The sequence below is a fragment of the Equus asinus genome, chromosome 15 (genome assembly GCF_041296235.1).
Source record: "Equus asinus isolate D_3611 breed Donkey chromosome 15, EquAss-T2T_v2, whole genome shotgun sequence".
Classification (NCBI taxonomy): Eukaryota; Metazoa; Chordata; class Mammalia; order Perissodactyla; family Equidae; genus Equus; species Equus asinus.
In genome coordinates this window covers 17716556-17736844 of record NC_091804.1, presented here as the reverse complement: position 1 = coordinate 17736844, position 20289 = coordinate 17716556, and the positions used below count along the sequence as shown (strand labels likewise).

At 43.2% G+C, this 20289-nt stretch overlaps 2 protein-coding genes across 7 annotated transcripts in view; one reads left to right on the top strand and one right to left on the bottom strand.

Moving 5' to 3' along the window:
• The first annotated feature begins 2902 nt into the window (after positions 1-2902).
• CHGB (chromogranin B) lies at positions 2903-15908 on the top strand. Of its 2 annotated transcripts, XM_070485591.1 has the most exons (6): positions 3194-3387; positions 6154-6293; positions 7580-7626; positions 8135-8228; positions 12664-14396; positions 15513-15908. In XM_070485591.1, exons 3-6 carry the CDS (start codon positions 7591-7593, stop codon positions 15594-15596), a joined length of 1947 nt encoding a protein of 648 aa, XP_070341692.1. In that variant the 5' UTR covers positions 3194-3387; positions 6154-6293; positions 7580-7590; the 3' UTR covers positions 15597-15908. The 2 variants fall into 2 exon arrangements, with proteins under 2 accessions (XP_014684235.3, XP_070341692.1); XM_014828749.3 differs by lacking the exon at positions 6154-6293 and having other exon boundaries at positions 2903-3387.
• MCM8 (minichromosome maintenance 8 homologous recombination repair factor) overlaps positions 3386-20289 on the bottom strand; it is a 63980-nt gene continuing 47076 nt past the window's right edge. Inside the window, exons 18-21 of one of the 5 annotated variants that reach the window (XR_011494572.1) lie at positions 8850-8951; positions 5667-5757; positions 5235-5287; positions 3386-3474 (exon numbers count right to left, since the gene is read on the bottom strand). Coding sequence is in view for 2 of the 5 variants with exons in the window: in XM_070485584.1 (XP_070341685.1) it covers positions 8804-8951 (148 nt within the window). In the remaining 3 variants the exon portion in view is untranslated. Of the gene's footprint in view, positions 5758-8234; positions 8952-20289 lie in introns of those variants that run through there. The other 4 variants (XR_011494571.1, XR_011494570.1, XM_070485585.1 and 1 more) reach the window with 4 other exon arrangements.

The following is a 20289-nucleotide window of genomic DNA, read 5'->3' as shown; positions in this document are numbered from 1 at the left end:
CTGCAGAGGCTCCCACTCCTACCAAGTGGCCCGTGTTCTGGGCTCCAGTGAGGTCACATCCTTCCTTTGTCCTTCTGTTCCCTAGGGGTGTAACAGCTGCCTGCAGTTACTGACCTCTGGGTCTCCTGATCTTCCCCTATTTGCTGTTTCAGCTTTTCTAATCCCTGTGTATTACTTCCTGTCTTAAGGTCCTTCTAGTGGTTTCATTTTGCTGGCTGGCCCCTGATGGATAACCTATTTCAGGAGCCATGTACAAAACCATGGTTTATTCTAAACACTGGTTTCTAAAGGAGATTTGTCTTCCTCCTTAATTCTTTGAGAGCATTTCTGAGAAATTATCTTCCCTATGGCCTTCTTTTCTTTTCCTGTGGTAATAGTATTTTCTACTACTTGAGTTAAGATTATATCTAGAACATTATCAGCGATCATAAGCCTAAGTCTGCCAATGTTGTAAAGATGTCAGCTGTTCCCACATTCATCTATAGATTTGATGCAATTCCTATCAGAAGCCTAACATATTTTTTTTCATGGAAACTAACAACTGATTCTAAAATTTATGTGAAAATGCAAAGGGCCAAGAATGACCAATATTCTCCTGAAGAAAAACAAGGTGGGAAGACATTTTCCACTAGATATCAAGACACTAAAAAGTTATGGTGATAGAGCAAGTGTGGTGCTGATCCAAGCATAAACAAATATGAAATAGGATGGATCAATATCCTGGAAGAGTCCAGAAGCAGACCCAGGCATGTATGGACTCTAGATTTTTTTTCAAAGTGACACTATAGAGCAAGTGGGAAAGGATGGTCACTTCAATAAAAAAATTCCCAGATCAGTTAAGTGGCAATATGGTAAAACATGTGACCGTACCTTATCTCATCCCATGTTTATTCTAAGCCATGGTTCCTAAGGAAAATATTGGTTTTCCTCAGTCATCCTGCTTTGAGAGAATTCCTCAGAAATGCTCCTCCCAAAGGCCTTCCTTCTTTCTGGTACATGGAGATCTAAATGTGAAAGGCAAAGTAATAAAAACTTTATAAAATAATGCAAAAAAAAGAAAGGTATGACTGAACATAGGAACTGGCTGTGAGCCAATTGGCAATAATGAGAAGACTTTTCTTGAGGAGTAATAAACTCACCCCAAGCCCAGTCTGAGAAGTTGCAAGATGACATGAACATTTTTAATCCTGTGTTTTTCAAGGGAGCAAGAGGAGAGGGAAATTGCTGGAAAATTGGAATGCAGATGCTCCTGGAAAGTGGCGATTTCAAAGTACTATTGGCAATCAGTGCATTTCAAAGAGCAGATGGAAACCTTACATGATTTCAACAGTACAGGAGGAACTTGTCCCAGATCGGTACCCAAGGAAGGGTTCTCACGAACACCTTCTTTTTCTGTACCCAATGCTTTCCAGGGGTTTTAGACAGAATCTTTTGTGCCAAGAACATTTTTTCTGTTTGTGTAAAATGATATCAGATTTAGGAAAAATGCAAAAATAGTGTTAAAAATTCCCATATACTTTTCACCCCAATTTCCCAAATGTGAACATGTTGCTCTGCTTGCCTTAGTATTAGCTCTTTTCCTCTTTTATATTTTTTCTAAAACATTTGAGAGTAAATTGGATATACAGCACTCTTTTACCTCTAGATACGTCAATGTGTATTTCCTAAAAACAAGGACATTCTCTTACATAATCACAGTACAATTCTCAACATCAGGAAATTAACATTGATACAATATCTACTATGTACTCTACAGATCTTACTCAAATTTTACCAATTGTCCCATTAATGTTCTTTTAAGACTCTTCTTTTAAATACTCTCTGGCTGTGATCTTGATAAAGTAATTCTCAGCCTTTTCAGGAAGACGCAGCCATCACTCAGCATAGGCAAAAAGAATTTGAGCCTGAATGATTTTCAGAAGAAGGACAGAGAAACCTCCTTCTAGCTCTGCAGGCAGACATCTGCTCTCCCAGAAAGAGACCCCAAACGAAGGCTCACTCTATTCCCAAAGCCTGTGTTATCAGAGAAGATTCTGGATTGTTTGTCTTCAATGCAGGGCACTTGCCTGCTGCTTTTTCCTGATTCTTCCTTAGGCTAGAGAACCCACATCAAAAATATCCTGGAAGACGTTTTCATCCTTCTCTTGCACATAGTAAGAAACTACTTTCCTATTTCAATTTTAAAGCAAGAAAGGATGCACAGTACCTAGGGAATATACTAGACCCTACAAGGTTATTCTAATACTCACCCCTGACAGTAGGGCTCTGTTGTAAAGGAATAATTAAAGGCCAAGGGGTAACAACCTAAAAAACTGCCCATCAAAAAGAGGACTGGTTAAATAAATTTTAGTTAATACAGTCAAGGTAATATAGTGCAGCCATTCAAAAGAAGATGCAGCTGTATATGTTCCAACATAAATTAAGCCCAAACAACAGAAAGTGGTTAAGTTTTCTGGGCTCTGCAGAGGGCATTTGGGCAACTTGGGGAGATAGAGGCGGAAGAGAGACATTTATAGTAAACCCTTTTGTACCATTTGATTTTTAAAATTTTTACCATGTGTATATGTTATGTGTTCATATCACATGTGAGAGAGAGTCACAAAAGTACATAGGTAGATGGATAGGTGACTGATAGATAGATAGGATGAGTAGGGAGATAGATTTAAAACCGAAAGTTTGAAGGAATAGCAGGTTCCATATTGTCCAGCTGCACCTTTTATTTTTAAAGCCATCATTTTCTTTTCCATTTTTGCCCACCGTTTATTCCTCTCTAGGTAGTAGGAGTCTTACCCTCCGCTGGGTAGTGGAGACAAAAAAACAGACTTAGTCGTAGACACATTCTCAACAGAACCGCACACCAAACGCAGACTCAAACACACGTTTTTAGATTTGGAGGTGTGGCAGGGAAGGGAGGTGAGGAGCAAGCGTGGGCAGTCTAAGCGGGACCTCCTGCCTCTCCCCGGGTCTCAGATTTGCCCTGCCTCGCCTCACCCTTCTATTCTTTCGTCCGTCTTACGCCCCACCCCCGCTGCAGACCCAGAGCACCCCGGCGAAAGGACTGGCGTAAATTTCCCCTTACTTGCGCCGTCGGCCTCGGGGCCGCTTCGTGACGTCAGGGCTGAGCGAGGGGGTGCCGCCTTCTGGGTGCCCGCCCCTCTCAGCCCTGCGGCCCCGGCTTGCCCTTTAAAAGAGCGGGGCCTGCGCCAACCGCGCCACACCGCGGGGACCAGGACGCAAAGCTGCTTCCTCGGAGCATCTTCATCTCGCCTTCCGTCCGCATCTCACTCACCGGTCCAGCCGCCATCCTCTTCTGCGCGCAGATTCGGGCGAGCCGGGCCATGCAGCCGGCGGTGTTTCTCGGCCTCCTGGGTGCGGCGGTGGTGGCCGGTGAGTGGGTGCGGCGGGCCGTTCAGCACCGCGGACAGCGCTAGCCTCGGTCTTCACAGCCGCTCTGGGCACATAGGCTGGCGGATACTGGGAGAGAGGGGGTAGGATCCAAGGTTTCTCCCTCTTGCTTGAGGCTCTTAATTTCTTCTCTTCCCTGGGTGTTTCCCTTCAACTCTCCGCCCCATCGTCTGACTTGGAGAAAGCCAGAGGGCTTCCTAGCCCAACCAGAAGAGTCTCAGTCTTTTCATATCTGAGTTTTCCTGTAGATAAAAAGGGAAGGTGCCCGCGCCTCCAGGGAAACCCCACATTTTGTGCTCACGTCTAAAATATCATGCTCTTTCTACTTGTCTAGACGCCGTTATAGTCTTATTCTGCATCTGTATTTAAATATTTGTTAGGCTTTTTAAAGCCAGATGACCACAGAGAGACAGGAGTACATGTATTATGACATTAGTTGGCACCTGCATAATTTCCTTTCTTATTGTTGTTATTTAAATTCAATGAGATGAAAGTAAGTCTGGTATGTATATGATATCTTATATCTTTTTTCTTAACATGTTCATTTATAATATATGTGTATGTGTGTTCATGTATATGCATGTACAGGTTTAGTGGAATATTTTTCTATATTTTGTATTTCTGTCTCTGGGGAGAGGTAATTTCACGCTCAAATGAATCCATTTTTAAGTTATGAATGGAAACTGCAGTAGACATTTTGACTTTTATACTCTAGAAAAATGACAAGTAGAAAATAACCACAAAAATGTTCTTGGAGTAGTAAAAAAAAAAAGTCATTTTAGTCAATTTGGGAGGATGAAATTTTAGGTAGTAGATATTTGACAATGTCTCTTCATGTGTGGGAGATTGGGGGACTAGTCTTTCAAACTACTCTGGATCTCGAAGAAATGATCTCTGGGGATTTGAAAAAATGTGTGTGTGTGTGTCTCTGTGTGTGTGTGTGAGTGTGTGTGTTGAAGTCAAGTCACTCAGAGTATTGAGACCATTGAGAAGTAAATATGGCACCACCAGATTAAACTGGAGGTTTTCTTCGGCTGTTTCATGACCTCATAGAATATTATTCTTATCTGAGATTGAGATTCCTAACTAGAATCGAGGTATTGCCACTTGTGAATATGAAGCTTTCACTGACAGCAATTACTGGATCCCAAAAGTAAAGAGAGAATATGAAAGCCAGTGGTAATTCGTTTTATTGCAAGCTACATACTTTCAGAATTTTCTAAAATTCTTGACGCTGTTACAAATTGCCTATACATGTTCTCAATTTAATTAAAAGAAAACCAAATGAATATTTAGAGTCCTTTCTGGTCAAAAATATTTTCAGAAAGGAGTTGCCTAAAATGCTAAAGCTAGGCTATACATTGTGCTATACTCTATAAAAACAGTGTCATTTGTGAGATCTATTTAACTATAGTGGTAAGATACTTACAGCTCTCTTATGCAAGAGAATATTTTAAGAAGGGTTTATATTTTAATATCAAATATTAAATATCAATATCAAATAAATATTAATATCAAATATTAAAAGGGAGACAGTATTCTTTTTAAAAAATTTTTGTCGAGCTATAATTCACACACCATAAAATCTGTCCTTTTAAAGTGCATGATTCAGTGATTTTTAGTATATTCACAGACTGAATAACCGTTATCAAATTTCAGAACATTTTCCTCACCCCAGAAAGAAACCCCCTACCCATTAGCAGTCCCCATTCCCACCTCCTCCCAATGTCTGGAAATGAGATAAGGTAGCATTCTAGCAGAGTTTGTTATTTAGCAAAGAATCACAGGGCTGGGGGAAATCTCAGGAAACTATTTGGTTCATTTCCTACCCTTAAGAGCTTCTGAAGGAAGATCCACACCTTTCCACTGTAGCTGCTGTGCACTGTAAAAATTAACATGTGTGAATTAGCTACATGATATCCATATCATACTATGTAAGATGGTTTCTGCATTCAGAAGAGCTTGCTGAACTTATTTTATAGCTGTATTTTCTAGCTGGGATCAAACTTTGATAGTCTTATGAAATATTAATACTTTGGAAGTTATCCTCAGATTTATCATACAATATTATTTAAAATTTTTTTCTACTACTTGACTGCTTCACTTTTATCATTATCATTGGGTTTTCTTTTGTGCCCCCTGAATCTTACTTTGTACAAAAATAAGTTAAACTACTTTAGGGAAATCACCATGTCTCTGGTTATTACCTTTGCTGTCACAGAGTCTATTGGAAGAAATACAATGAAACTGAGACGTCTCACCAAGAAGTGTAATGTTCTTTCGTATGGAGCCCTTAGTTCCTTTCTGTCAAAAAGATCACTGAAGAGCCTCAGTCAGAAAAACAGGACTGTTCTGTAAAAACAAATATAAGCTAAAAATTGTTTAGAGTAATAAAAGGAAGATATTTCTCTCTCTCCAAATCTGATGACTGGTAATACTTTGGCAATATCAATAGTTAATAAAAGCACCTATTTTACATTTGTGACAAAGAAAAGTTATTAGCAAGAAACTGCATTACCAAAGAAGATTTAGTAAAGCTAGATTTTAAAAAGACACCTTCTAGTTTATTAGAGGAGTAATTCTCTCAGTTTATTTCCAGAGGATTTCACAGATTTCAGGTGGAAAGAGTAAGTGTGAAAGTGGGAATGTTTCCAAGTAACAGCCATTTGGAGGATAAAATAATGGCCCAGCATATTGGACCTGGGTGCAAAGGTAGGCCACCCGGATCTTATGTGAACTATATTTCAGGAAGATCATGGGGTCTTCATACCTCTTTGGCCACTTCTCAAACCTCTTACAAGTGATTTTTAACATGCTGGATAACTTTGGGCCTCTTGAAACAATTACAGTAGATCCCAGGCCTGCTTTGAAAAGGAAGATTCATTAAGGTGAGTAAATGAAATGTGTTTTATTTCTAGATGGAGCCCTATGATATGTAATTGATGGAGGGATGTAAAGAGACTTAGAGAGCAAGCATTGTGGGAGGAAAGGTCAGGTTGCTGGTTATAAATAAACTGCATGTCAGTAGCTTCCATAGCTGATGTCCGAAAGTTTTGCTCTTGCTCCAGCTAGCTCTTCTCTTCTCTCAGGGACCTAGAATTTTTGCACTGAGCTTCTCCAGCCATAATAGCAGTTATCTACTCCAAGGAATGCAGGAGAATTGTGGATATGTGCCTATATGTAAACGCTGTGAGCTTCCCCAATGGAAAGGGCTTAGACAGAACAAAGCCAAAGATAAAAGAATCTAAGCAGCTTTGAAAGAGAAAAAAAAAGTGGCACTTTAATGGAAATTAAAATCACCTGAAGCATTTCCTTAAGATGACAAAGGCACTTCAATTGCTGGTTTAAAATAAGCAGAATCTCATGAAATCTAATTTAAATAAATTAAAATTTTAAATTTTAAAATATCCTCATAAACCAGTTGTTAAACAGCTATTTGCATATGTTATTATGGACTTGATGCTGTACTAATAGAATTATATACCTCCCATGTTCTTTACATGGCTGCATAAACGTGGGAGAAGGGAAATACATCACTGATACAGATGCATAAGCAACCTGTTCAGGCAAAGGCCTGGGGGCAAAAACAAGGTAATTAGTTATGTAAGATAGTCACAACCATGTCTTTGTAAAGGAAGTGAGTTTTGGAGAGGACATTTTCTTGGAGACAGGAAGAGGCAGAGAGGACTACAGTTCTTTACCCATTTGGGGTAGGCAGAAAAGTTGAGAGGGTACTCTGGTTTCATTTAAACTAGGTTTGTTTTAATTTTTTATTGAAGTACAATATTCACATAGAAAACTTCACAGATCATAAGTTTACAGTTTAATGTATTTTTCACTCATTGAGCGCTCCTGTGTAATTAACACCCAGACGCTCCCCTTGTCTGTGATCTGGATTTGATTTATATTGGATATAAGAAAGCATTCATTTCCAAATCATGTTTAAGACATTGCTAAGGAAAACTACTATGTGTGTGTGTGTGTGTGTATACAGGCAGCTGAGGCAATTATGGCCCCTGGGGCAATCATCCCCAACTATTTCCATTCTGCTCAGCTCCAACTCTCCCCCTCCCTCCAAGTAATGTGTGGGGAGTGGGGGTGATTTGTGAGTTTGGGTTCACACAGCTTCTAAAAATCAACTCAAGTCATTTCCCATTCTTTTTCTCCTTCAAAGCTGTCAGTTCTATGCCAGCGGATAACAGGAACCGCAATGAAGAAATGGTAAGTTGAAATGGAAGTCTAGAATCTAGACTTACATCAGACTCTAGATTCTCCCACTCCTTGTCATACCAAACCAAACAAATAAAAAACAAAAACAAACAAACAGCAACAATAAAAACACAATGCAGTCCTACAAAGCCAGGTTTTCATCCCTGAGGGAATAGGGGCAAGGGATGCCCTCCTGCCCTGGGCTCTCATCTCCTTCATGGATGTTTTAGTGTCCCGAGGATAGCTGTGTCATCACACCATTCTCCTTCCAATCTGTTCAGAAATGGGTGCTTATTTCTCTTCTCTGGGTAATCTTGACCCAATGCTTTCTTGCACTGCTCTGTGGAGAGGCCTGGGAGGTTTCATTATGGTCCTGTAAATCTACATTCCTGCCCAAGGCTGCTGCATCAGTACAGGGCACATACCAAGCCTCTCTCAACAGTGGCTCTGCTCTGGGTTGAGTAGTCTGTTATCCCAATGACACCAGCTTTTGCCAACTTGCTTTCTGGTTTCCCCCTAGGTGACTCACTGCATCATTGAGGTCCTCTCAAATGCCCTGTCGAAGTCCAATGCTCCACCCATCACCCCTGAGTGCCGAGAAGTCCTGAAGAAGAGTAAGTGTCCTGCACTACAGGAGAACTTTGTTCCTCGACTGGTCCTTCCTCCTGCTCCCTCCACTTGACCTTCCACTTCACCTCCAAATGAACACGGGTGCATAATGCAGTGGGAACAGCACAGACTAGTATCTAGGGAAATAGAACACATGGTTCTAGTTCTTCGTCTGCCATTTAATAGCTGTGTGACCATGGGGAAAGATCCCTTGCCTCTCTGGGCTTATTTCCTCAAACTAAAATGAGGGAGTTCAACTCAATCAGAGTCTTTGAGATGTCTATCAGTTCTCAAATTCCTTGGTTCCAGAGTTTGGATTTTTGGAACAGGCTTTCATTTGGGTGGAAGGAGGTGGAAGGAAGGGGAGTGCTTGTCTATGATTAGATGTGGGGGTTGGGGGTAAGGGGGGTTGAGTGTTCTGGGAGTGTTGGAAGATAAAAGGAGAGAAGGAGTTTTTAAAAGTATTCTTCTCTTTGCCCTCTACTCTTCAGACAGTGAGAAGTTAGAAGCTTGGAAAGGTGACTTGGAAACTTCTAGCCTCTTTACGTGACAGACTGTTTAAACCATTTTTGCGCAGAGCTTACTGGATTGGGAGGTACTGCCAAATGGTACCGGGAGTTGCGGACCTGAGAACTGGCAGGGGTGAGGGCAGAAGTAGAGCATCCAATGAGTCAGAGCGATGACCTTCTGCATCTAGATTGGGATGTTTCCTCTTTACAAAACAGCTTCTGTTGAAAACGAAATTTGAACAGTAACATGAGCAGTATCCACTGGGAGTTGACATTAAGAGATCAATTTTACAAAACTATGCAGTCTCTTTTATGCATGAATCAAACTGATTCAAACAAATCCAAAAACACTGTTCTCTTAACACTTTTCTCTATTTTTAAATTTTTAGTCAGATTGAGAATAGTGGATATTTTTTCTTTTCACCTTCAAAATCTTTCATTGCAAGATAATACTTCCTTGATATTGCTGCACGTGAGCCCTCATGCATAAAATGGTAAAAACAAGTATGAACAATTGGCCAAAAAAGTAACCTGGGGGGACTCAATCTACCATTGGGGGCTTCCGGGTAACCACAGTTGGTGAGGGGGCCTGAGCCTGTAGGGGCCCGAAGAACAGTGGAAGGAAGCCTCCCTTCCACTCCAAGGCTTCATACCTCTTTCTGAATTTCTCCCCAGCTTTCTCTTCCTGCCATTATAAGGAATGAGTGAGAGCAGAGTGGGCTCCAGGCTGCAACTAAAGGCTGCTCCTTTGGGCAAACCCATCTCACTATTGCCCTTCCCTTTTCTTTGTTTGCCAGATGGATGCAAAAGTGTGGGGTCTGTCATACTAGGTCATCAAGGAACCATGATTACTTAGGAAAAGCTGTGGAAAGTAGAGCTCTGCTTGCTTGCCGAAGTCAGACTCATAGCCCTTAGGCTATGGCCATAGGATTCCAGCCTCTGCTCATCATTTATTGTGCCCTGGGGTCTTTTGAGGTCTGTTGAGAAGCCCCAGGGAAACTGATAACAGTCGAATGATCCCTGTCTATCAGGACTCTGCAGACATGATCCCCGGATACATTATCCCCAGATAACCCCTTACAATGCTAAGAGTGAGAGGGTTTAAGAGCTCCTCTGAGGTTGCAGACCCAAATGCCACCCAGGGCCAGACAGACAGGTAACATAAAGGAGTAAGGCAGGACAGGAAGTGACACAAAATGGAGGACACATGCCCCTTCTAAGGAGGAGTAGATATTTCTCAGCTACAACCCTATTGTGGAGAAATACAGACTCTGTTACCAGATTTGGGATTTTTCAAGACGTTAAAAGTGGACTTGAGGCAATATCTCCTGGTATTTAAGTATTGCCTCTGAATTCAAATTTACTAAAAATGGTATTTAGGCCAAACAGAATTCACCTCTGGGCTACAAGTTTGTGACTTCTATCCTATTCTAGTTTTCTCTCTTCTGCTGGTTTGTCTTAAAGTGAACCGAAGACTGGTGGAGCTTTCGGCCAATTGGATGGATGGATTCTTTCAGGCGCCCTCCCTCCCACCCGTAGCTGTTCTCCATCTCTACTCCCACTCTCTCCCGCACATCTCTGGAGCAGCATACACTTATTGAGCAAAGGAAGATTTGGGGAGTCAGGAAGAATCATTGTTTTCTGGCTTGAAGAGATCTTAGGGAATACGTAGTCCAATTTCTTAACATGTATAAGAATCTCTTTGACTGCGGTTGATCTGGTCGTCCTTGCAACGTGACAGTTAGGGATGGAAGGTGCCTTTTCCTCTTTTTACTTGAAAGTAAGGGTGAGATTCACACCTTGGTTTTACAGATTGATAATGGTCTTGTGCTGCTAACCACAGCCCTCCTCTGATCTCACCTGCGGGGGCAGAAAGCTAAATTTAGGAGGAAGTGCTAAGCCCCAGGCAAGCTGCTACAGGCAGCACACAATTAACTGGGAAAAAATTAAAATACTTCTATTTGTGACCAGCAGGTAGTAGGAAAGAGGCCATAGCCTCTGCCCCAGGAAGCTGAGATCCTGTCTGATGGCTGGCGCTATTTCTGCCGACTCAGAGTGACGTCAGTATCTGCCCAAGCCTCCCTGCCCCTCTGGGCCCACCTGGCCAGCCCCGGTCTGTGCTGCACACACCGCCACGGGCTCCTAAAAGGCAAAGGCCTGGGGGAGGGGCCAGCCCGCAGAGGTCTGAGTGTGACAGGTCAGGGACATTTCAGTTGCCTCATAAGATATGAGAATGTTATCATGCCAGGCTGGGCTTTAAGCAAAGAGGTACAGACTGTCCACTATTTCTTGGACATTTTTACAAAACGGACCAATTTTTTCTATTTTGCAAACGTCAGTTCGAAATCACTCATCAGAGCTGTTTAATAGAAATATAATGTGAACCACAAATATAGTTTCAAATTTTCTAGTAGCCATATTAAAAAAGTAAAAAAGAGACAAGTAAAAGTAGAAAGAGACAGTAAAAGAGCCAGCCCTGTTGGCCTAGTGGTTAAGTCCGGCGCGTTGCGCTTTGGTGGCCAGGTTTGGTTCTCCAGCACAGACCTACACTGCTGGTCAGTGGCCATGTGTGGCAGTGGCCCAAATACAAAATAGAGGAGGATTTGCAACAGATGTGAGCTCAGGGCAAATCTTCCTCAGTGGAAAAAAAAAAAAGAGAGAGGTAAAATGAACTTTAATAATATATTTAATTTTATCCAATATATTTAATTCAATATATAATTTGTATACATGCAATATATTTAGAATATATATGATCCAATGCATCTAAAATAGTATCATTTCAACATGCATAATAGGAAAATTTGAGATATTTTACATTCTTTTTTTCATATGAAGCCTTTGAAATCTGGTAGGTATCTTATATCTGTAGCATGTCTCAGTTCAGGCCAGCCATGTTTCAAGTGCTCCATGGCCTCAAAGGGCTGGTGGCTCCCACAGTGGACAGCGCAGACGTGGAGCACAGCTGGCCGCGCCTGAGCTGCGAGCGGCCTCGGCTTCAGGCCTTCTATCTGATCTTGGTGACACGAGTTGAAATCCGATCCCTCCCAGCTAACAGTCAGCGTTAACAGCATATCTCCTTTCATGGGACGCCCTTGCGTTAAGGAGGATTTAGTAAAGGAGCTACTGACATTTGGAAAAGATGGGCGAGAACAGCATTCAATTAAAATATCAGTTATACCATCGACTGTTGACTCATGAAATACAAAGATCACTCTCAACATCTGAGAACATGTTGGGTGGATGGGACCTGAGGGAAGGAAGAAATGGTCCTTTCCACTCAGGGAAGAAATATCCACGCTTCTTATCACCAGTTACCAAGTTATATTGTCACTTACTGCTAGGTTGAGTCTACATGGTTGATTGGATAATAAAAGTTTGATAAGCTAATAATTAAAAACTTTTAAATCCTCCTTCGAATTCTGATATTTCCCATTTTGGCTATTTAACTTTATTTAGCTAGATTCTCATTAAACCTATTTATACAATGCTAATTTTTTAACCCCTACTTAGAGCAAATATGGAAAGAATGGTCCTGAATTACACCCCTCTGAGTCTCAGTGTCTTTATCTGCAAAAAGAGGACGTTGAACTAGATGAATTAGAAAGTTTCTTCTTGTGGTTCTAAATTCTAATATTTCATAAATAAATCTAATTTGGATTTCAATTTGATCATTGATCAAATGAGAGATGCTGCTTGGATGTTACGAAAAAGTGAAAATATAGAGAGTTTATTATTAGATTTAAACACAACCAAGGAGCCTTCATACCATTTGCTTTTAAAAGGAATCTGAGTATATTCTTTATTAACTTAAAAAATTATCCAAGTGATTTTCAAGGTCCTTAGGGTCTGTAGTGATCACTGAGGCTGGTGCTTGTTGAACCACAAGCAATTCTGAAGTTATACTCACTCTTTTTTATTTTCATTATAGATGGAAAAGAGGTCAAAGATGAAGAGAAAAGTAAAAATGAAAACACAAGGTTTGAAGTAAGATTGTTAAGAGACCCAGCTGGTGTCTCAGAAGCCCACGAGCCCTCTGGTAGGGAGGAAGCTGGAGCCCCAGGGGAGGAGGACACCCAAGGCCCGACAATGGCAGACACAGAGGGAGGTGGGCACAGCCGAGAGGGAGCAGCCGAGCTCCAAGGGAGCCTCTATCCCTCTGACAACCAAGTCTCCAAAGAAGCAAAGACACACCCTTCTGAGAAGAGTGAGGGAGACGACAGGGAGGAAGGAGGAGAGAAATATCAGAAAAGGGAGCATGGAGAAGATGGCAGTAAAGAGCAACACCTTGAAAAGCCAGGAGAAACGCAAAATGCCTTTCTCAATCAAAGAAATCAGCCTACGGCTAAGAAACAAGAGGAGTTAGTGTCCAGATATGACACACACTCTGCCGGGGGCCTTGAGGAGAAGACACACAGCCGAGAGAGGAGTAGCCGGGAGAGTGGGGAGGAGACAAGGAACCAGGAGAAACACCCCCAAGAGTCGAAAAGCCAACCTGGGAGCCAGGAAGAATCTGAGGAAAGTGAGGAAGATGCCAGCCCTGACGTGGACAAACGACGCTTGAGGCCAAGACACCACCATGGGAGGACCAGGCCTGACAGGTCCTCTCAAGAAGGGAATCCTCCCTCTGAGGAAAGGGGACACCCCCGTGAGGAATCTGAGGAGTCAAACATGGGGGTGGCCAGCTTAGGGGAAAAGAGGGACCACCACCCAACCCACTACAGGGCTTCAGAGGAAGAACCTGAGTATGGAGAAGAAGTGAGGAGTTACCCAGCTGTCCAGGCTCCCGAGGACCTGGAGGGGGGACGATATGGGGGCAGAGGAAGTAAGGGATACAGGGCTCCAAGGCCTCCCAGCGAGGAGAGCCAGGAGGAGGAAGACAAGAGAAGTCGCCCCAGCTCAGAGCTTGACAACATGGCACGCGGCTATAGTGAAGAAAGTGAGGAACAGGGGGGCCACGAGGAGGGACGCCACCACAGAGCCAGGGGAAGGCAACCAGGTGCCTATTTCACCCCCGACGAAAAAGAGAAACGGTTCTTGGGTGAAGGACACCACCGTGTTCAAGAAAGCCAGATGGACAAGGCAAGGAGGTATCCACAAGGAGAGCTGAGAAATTACCTCAACTATGGTGAGGAGAACGGGGAGGAGAGTGCCCAAGGGAAGTGGCAGCAGCAGGACCTGCAAGACACTAAAGAGAACAGGGAGGGAGCTAGGTTTCAAGGCAAACAGTATGCTCCCCGTCACACCACTGAGAAGAGGAAGAGATTAGGGGAGCTGCTCAGCCCATACTATGACCCTCCGCAGTGGAAGAGCAGCCATTTTGAAAGAAAAGCCAACATGGATGACAATTTTCTCGAGGATGAAGAGGAAAATGGGCTGACCTTGAATGAAAAGAATTTCTTCCCAGAATACAACTATGACTGGTGGGAGAAAAAACCCTTTGAGGGGGATGTGAATTGGGGATATGAGAAGAGAAACCCCACCCCCAAACTCGATCTGAAAAGGCAGTATGACAGAGTGGCCGAACTGGACCAGCTCCTTCACTACAGAAAGAAGTCAGCCGAATTTCCGGACTTCTATGACTCTGAGGAGCAGATGACCCCACGCCACACAGTAGAAAATGAACAGGACAGGGCTGGCCAGGGAGTTCTGACAGAGGAAGAGGTACAGTGTGGGGCTTTGGTTTAAAATTAACTTACTATGGTTAATGTTAATATGTTCAACACTATCTGATATTAATGGGGAGAAATTGGTGGGAACTAATCACATGAGAATGTACCCCTAGTAACGGAGTAGAGACAACCTCTAGGTTTGATTTCCACACGGCATCTCGCCGTTGTCCACATCCCTGCCCACTTCCTGCTATTGCAGTGCATCTCAACATTGGCTGCATGTTGGAATCACCTGGAGAGCTTGAAAAATTGCTGGGGCCTGGAACCCACCCCTAGAAATTCTATTTGGTACTGGGTGCTGCCTGGGCATCAGGATTTTTTTTTTTTTTTTTTTTTGAGGAAGATTAGCCCTGAGCTAACATCTGCTGCCAATCCTCCTCTTTTTGCTGAGGAAGAGTGGCCCTGAGCGAACATCCATGCCCATATTCCTCTACATTATATGTGGGACGCCTAGCACAGCATGGCTTGCCAAGCGTCGCCATGTCCGCACCCGGGACCCGAACTGGCGAACCCCGGGCCACTGAATCAGAACGTGCACACTTAACCGCTGTGCCACTGGGCCGGCCCCTTCATCAGGATTTTTTAAAGCTCCCAGGTGGTTTCCACGTTCAGCCAAGGCTGACAGCCACTGTTCTGATCTCTTCTCCTTGGTCATTTGATTTTCATCATGATTTCCCAGGGTAGGAAAGAACAGATGATAACAGAAATTAGTTGCTTTGGTCTATCTTTATCAGCTCATGGCCTACAACATTCAGAAATTTACACCTGGCAGAGGTGACAGTATCAGGGCTGTACCTGCCTAAACAGTGGTTTTTCTAATATTGAGTAGGTCGGCTCTTCTCAAACTTGCATGTGCATCAGAATCATAGGCATTCCTAGCCCTCAGAGTTTCTGATACAGTAGGTCCTGAGTGGGGCCCAAGAATCTGCATTTCTGACAAGTTCCTTGGTGATGCTGCTGGTTGGGGGACCACACTTTGAGAACCACTGATGTAGGGTGCCTCACATAGCCTCTCACATATCAAAAATTCCCCCCTTCTGTTCATACTCCCTCAAATGGTAACAAAATAACCTGGGACCTCACGCCTCCACTTTTCTGTATTTTCTAGGAAAAAGAACTTGAAAACTTGGCTGCGATGGACTTGGAACTACAGAAAATAGCTGAAAAGTTCAGTGGTAACCGAAGGGGCTGATGGTCGTTGGAGCAAAGGGCAGTTTTAAGAAGCAGCCTTCACATTATCTATTTTCCACCACTTCACCGAAAGACACCGTTTATTTACACAAAGGCAGAAAGTAGAATTTACTATTTATTAACTGTCTGACACAACTGAAAATGTCTTTAATTTTTGCCAGAATGCTATTGAAAATATGAATAGCATGACTTGTAGCGTATTCTCTCTCGCAAAATAGACGTATTGACCTGCTTGTGACAATGACTGTGCTACTGTCCTTGAAAAAATGTTTGTCTTGGTTTGAAACAATAAAAGATTCACCTGAGGCCAAAAGCTCCCTGTTCTCAGGTTCCTTTGTGCTAACAGGGAGGAGTGTGATTTTCAAATCCATTCTTTAAAGTGAATTCTAAACGACAGCACTAGGATTTGTTGGCCTTTGGAACAGGATAGGAAAAAAAGTAAACCTTTGAAGTAAAAGAATACACAGGCTATAAAGAGAAAGAGATCAGGAAAAGACATCTGTTCCCTGGGCTGGAGAAAGATTAAATAGGCTGAAGCACCTGTTTCAAAAATGATCATAAGACACTACTTTTTAGATTCTATTATCTGGAGAGCTCCGGGAGTAGCTGGCCAAGGGTCATCTTTCAGTGCTGAGGACAAAGCCTGGAAAATGAGGATAACTCTGGATTAGGAATCACAGCATCTGGGCTGGTGCAGACAGATCCCTGGACCCTCAGGGCCTGTCAATTTCTACTCTGTATGTTCAGGGCTCTGACTCTGTTACTAAGTAGCTGTGTGACTTTGGGCAAGTTGCTTTCCCTCTCTGGACCCCAGGTTCATCATAAAATAAAGATATCTGTCCCATTGGGTTGTTATGAGGATGATATGCAGAACACTCAGAGTGGTACCTGGCATATGGCATGGTGCAGGAAATGTACATTATCCCTGCAGCTTCTTACAGCAAGCCAGTTGGACAATTTCCCCTTCTCCTTCTTTTCACCTGTCATTTCATTCTTCACCAATGGTGGCTTCTACTTGGTTGATTACTACTGTTTTGACAGTTCAGGTAAAGAGCTGTTCTCTGGGAGGCGGCAAAAATAAGTCTGGAATCATGTATGACTTTTATTCATCCGGGAAGGCCTGATTCTCCTCGTGATGGAGAAGTTGAGAATTGCCTGTGCTAATTTAACCAGATTCTTTTCAGGTTAACTTTCAGTGAAATACTTTTCCAGGAGAGTTTCAGCTGTATCATATGGGGAGCAAGCCAAGCGCTATGCGTTTGACGGCAATTTGTTCTAAATCTGGGCACACACTTCTGGAAGGCTGCTTATTCTCTCTCTCCCTGGGGTCTTTTTTTCTGGCCATGGGATCATGATGGGCTGCTGGCAAAGGCAAGAGACAAGTGCTGGGGGGATAATGGCTTTTGGAGGCAGTCCTCATGGTGGACAAGGAGTTGGTATACAAATATGGTACTGGTTTCCTGGGGCTCCTGTAACAAGGTACCACAAACCGGGTGGCTTAAAGCAACAGAAATTTACTCTCTCACAGTTCTGGAGGCCACAAGTCCAAAACTGAGGTGTTGGCAAGGTCGTGCTCCCTCCCAAGCCTGTAGAGGAAGATCCGTCCTTGCCTCTTCCTAGCTTCCAGTGGCCCCAGGCACTCCTTGCCTTGTGGCAGCACGACTCCACTCTCTGCCTCTATCTTCACATGGCCGTCTTCTTCCCATGAGTCTCTGTCTGCTCACACGACATTCTTTTTATAAGGATGCCAGTCATGTTGGATTGAGGGCCCACCCTACTCCGGTATGATCTCATCTTAACTACATCTGCAACAATCCTATTTCCAAATAAGGTCAAATTCTGAGGTACTGGGGGTTGGGACTTCAACATATCTTTTCCTGGTGGCAAAATTCAACCTGTAACAAGGCAGGCCAGCTCCCGCACCCCACAGGTGGAATAACTCTGACTCACATATTCTATACCTCTCAGAACTCCTCAGGGGATTGAGCCCAGGTGCGACAGTGGTGACTTTCTCAGTGTCTCTACCTCCCTGTCCCACTTCCTACTGGTGACCATACTGGCATTTCCTCAGATCACCTCCCAACTAAACTGATCATCCTCAACTTCTTATCTCAGGGTTTGCTTCTGGGAGACCGCAACCCAAGAAACCCTCCAAAGCCAAGTTTGTATAATGGCAAATACTACAGCTACAGGTGTAATATATCACGGTTTTAGCCCTGTGTGTCATTGCATCTTGATACAGGATGCTGGGAAATGCTTAACACCTTGCAATATACAACGCAATGTCTCTCCCTGTTCTCTTCTGCAGTCCAGTAGAAAACAAAATCATTTCCTAAATAAAGAGAATTAAAGGGGCTCAAGATCAATAGGGGTTTACTCACTGGATGAGAGAAGGCAAAACCCTGCAATGCACTGAACGCCAGCCTGACAAGTCACACACACACACACACACACACACACACAGCAGGCCCTGCTCATGAGGTGAAGCTGCTGGCAGATGGAGCACAGCACTCCACGGTGCACCAAGCTTGGAGACGGTTCATACAGCTCTCCTGGCCCACCGCCTCGTCAGTGCCCTGCGCTCCAGCACATCCTTTCATTTTAGTTTGCAAACACTTCAGGGCAGGGGAACGTGCACGCACAGACGACCTATCAAGGAAGCAGGAGACATCTGAGAGAACCCCACCTGACCTATGGTGCCCAGCAGTGTAATTAGGGTCTCTGCAGATGCCACCATTTCTTCAAGAGAAGTCAAGGACTACCCGGGCCAGTTTTTTCCTCTTTTAATCAAAATAATTCATGTATCACTTACTGCGGGGGATACATTCTGAGAAATGTGTTGTTAGGCGATTTCGTCATGAGAACATTGTAGAGTGTACTCACATAAACCTAGATGGTATAGCCCACTAAACACCTAGGCTATAGGGTACCAATCTTATGGGACGGCTATCATATATGCAGCCCATTTTTGACCAAAGCGTTGTTACATGGTGCACGATCGTATAATTATTATGAATTGCCCCCCCTCGCATTATAAATATCCTCTTTTAATAAGCTTTGCCCTGATTTCAATCTCTTTTTATACTGACATACTTGCTTTCTGTTTGTATTTTCTTGGTACACCTTGGTTCATTTGCAACTTCCCAATTGACTTTGTTTTAGGCGTTTCTTGCATACAAGAGTGTGTGATCCCATCTGAAAGTCTTTGTTTCAATAAGTGAGTTCAGCTCATTTGCATTTATTGAAATGACATATTTAGGTTTAGGTTTACTTCTGTCATGAATATGTTAGCTCTCTTCTTACTTTAAAAACTTTTCATGACGTAACGTTCTCTTGCTTTGCTTTGTATGTTTCTGTTCTAAAATTTGTACCTGGCATTTATTTTAATCAGGTATGGTAGGTTGACAGACGTGAGACAACTGCCTTTGAAAGAACTTATTACTTAAATTTCCCAAGAGAAGGGGGCATGCTATGCCATGAAGGGCCACATGGGGCAGCACCATGGTGGGCCAGGAGGCAGGAACGGGGTGGGGGGTTGAGGGGGCCGAACCCTAAGCCTTTACTGCCATAGCGGTGGGAAGTCGTTAGGTGGGGACGTCCCCTATTGGGCAGGGAGTGAAACAGAGATGTTGGGGTTTGTGATTGGAGGATTTGTAATCCACCAAAGCTGATCAGAGGAGATGTAAACAACTTTGGCCATTTGTTTGGCCTTGTGATTAATGGATGCCAAACAGACCACATGGAATCTAAGAAACATGATAAAGATTTTTTATTTATACATAAATATTTACACATAAATATATACTATATACGTAAATATATACAGTATATAGCTATGCTATTTATGTAGTATATTTCCTCTCCCTTCTGTCATGTCTACCACTCATTTTGGTTGATGTTACCTGTTGACTTTTGTAAAATATGCCTTTAATACTATTAACAGATTTATCATCTTTAAACACCTTTTAACCCTCCACCCCAGGCTTTAAGGACAGACATCATCATGTTTACACTATCTACCTTTTCCCTTTTTTTTAAAACTAGGACTTAGTATTTATGTTCTGTTGTATGGCAATAATCACATTTATTTTAGTTGTGGTCCTATAGTTAAACGTTAGTTAATTGCCAGTCCTGTTTTTTGTTTTTCTGATCTTCCATTCATCTGCTTTGCCATGTCGTACTTTAGTAGATTATCCAAGAAAGGTTCACAGTTCTGTGTGAGGAACTGTTTGTTGGCTTTATACATGACTGGTATTTGTCTGGCAGCCCGGTACCATCTGAACTCCCATAACATATGAGAAGGTCTGGCCTCACTGGTCCTGCCTCCCTAAAGTAGAGCCCAGAGAACTCCTTGGCATTCCATGAAAGGGGCACATAACCCAGCCATCTTCAATCAGATGTTTCTAGATGAGACCTCTATTTTGAATTCAGCAATTTGAGGCCCCACGAAGAATCCTTTGTTGCTGCTCGGGGGTGCGGGGTGCCTTCTTCCACCTCGCCGCAGGGGCAGTGGTTTCCCAGTGTTGCTGGTGCAGAGGTGGCCTCAGTGGGGCATGGAGGCAGCTGCACCTTCCTCTAGTGCTGTGTGTGGCAAAAGGGTGGGGGTGGCTTCCTCTTCAGGCTAGTTCTAAGCTGTGGTTTTAGAAATTACTCCATGAAGCTTCACCAGCCTTCCAACAATTGAGTGAGCTACC

Coding starts and splice junctions, on each gene's coding strand:
- CHGB (XM_014828749.3), top strand. CDS start 3,339: ATGCAGCCGGCGGTGTTTCTCGGCCTCCTGGGTGCGGCGGTGGTGGCC. Junction 7,627..8,134: donor GGAACCGCAATGAAGAAATG/GTAAGTTGAAAT, acceptor GTTTCCCCCTAG/GTGACTCACTGCATCATTGA. Junction 14,397..15,512: donor GAGTTCTGACAGAGGAAGAG/GTACAGTGTGGG, acceptor TGTATTTTCTAG/GAAAAAGAACTTGAAAACTT.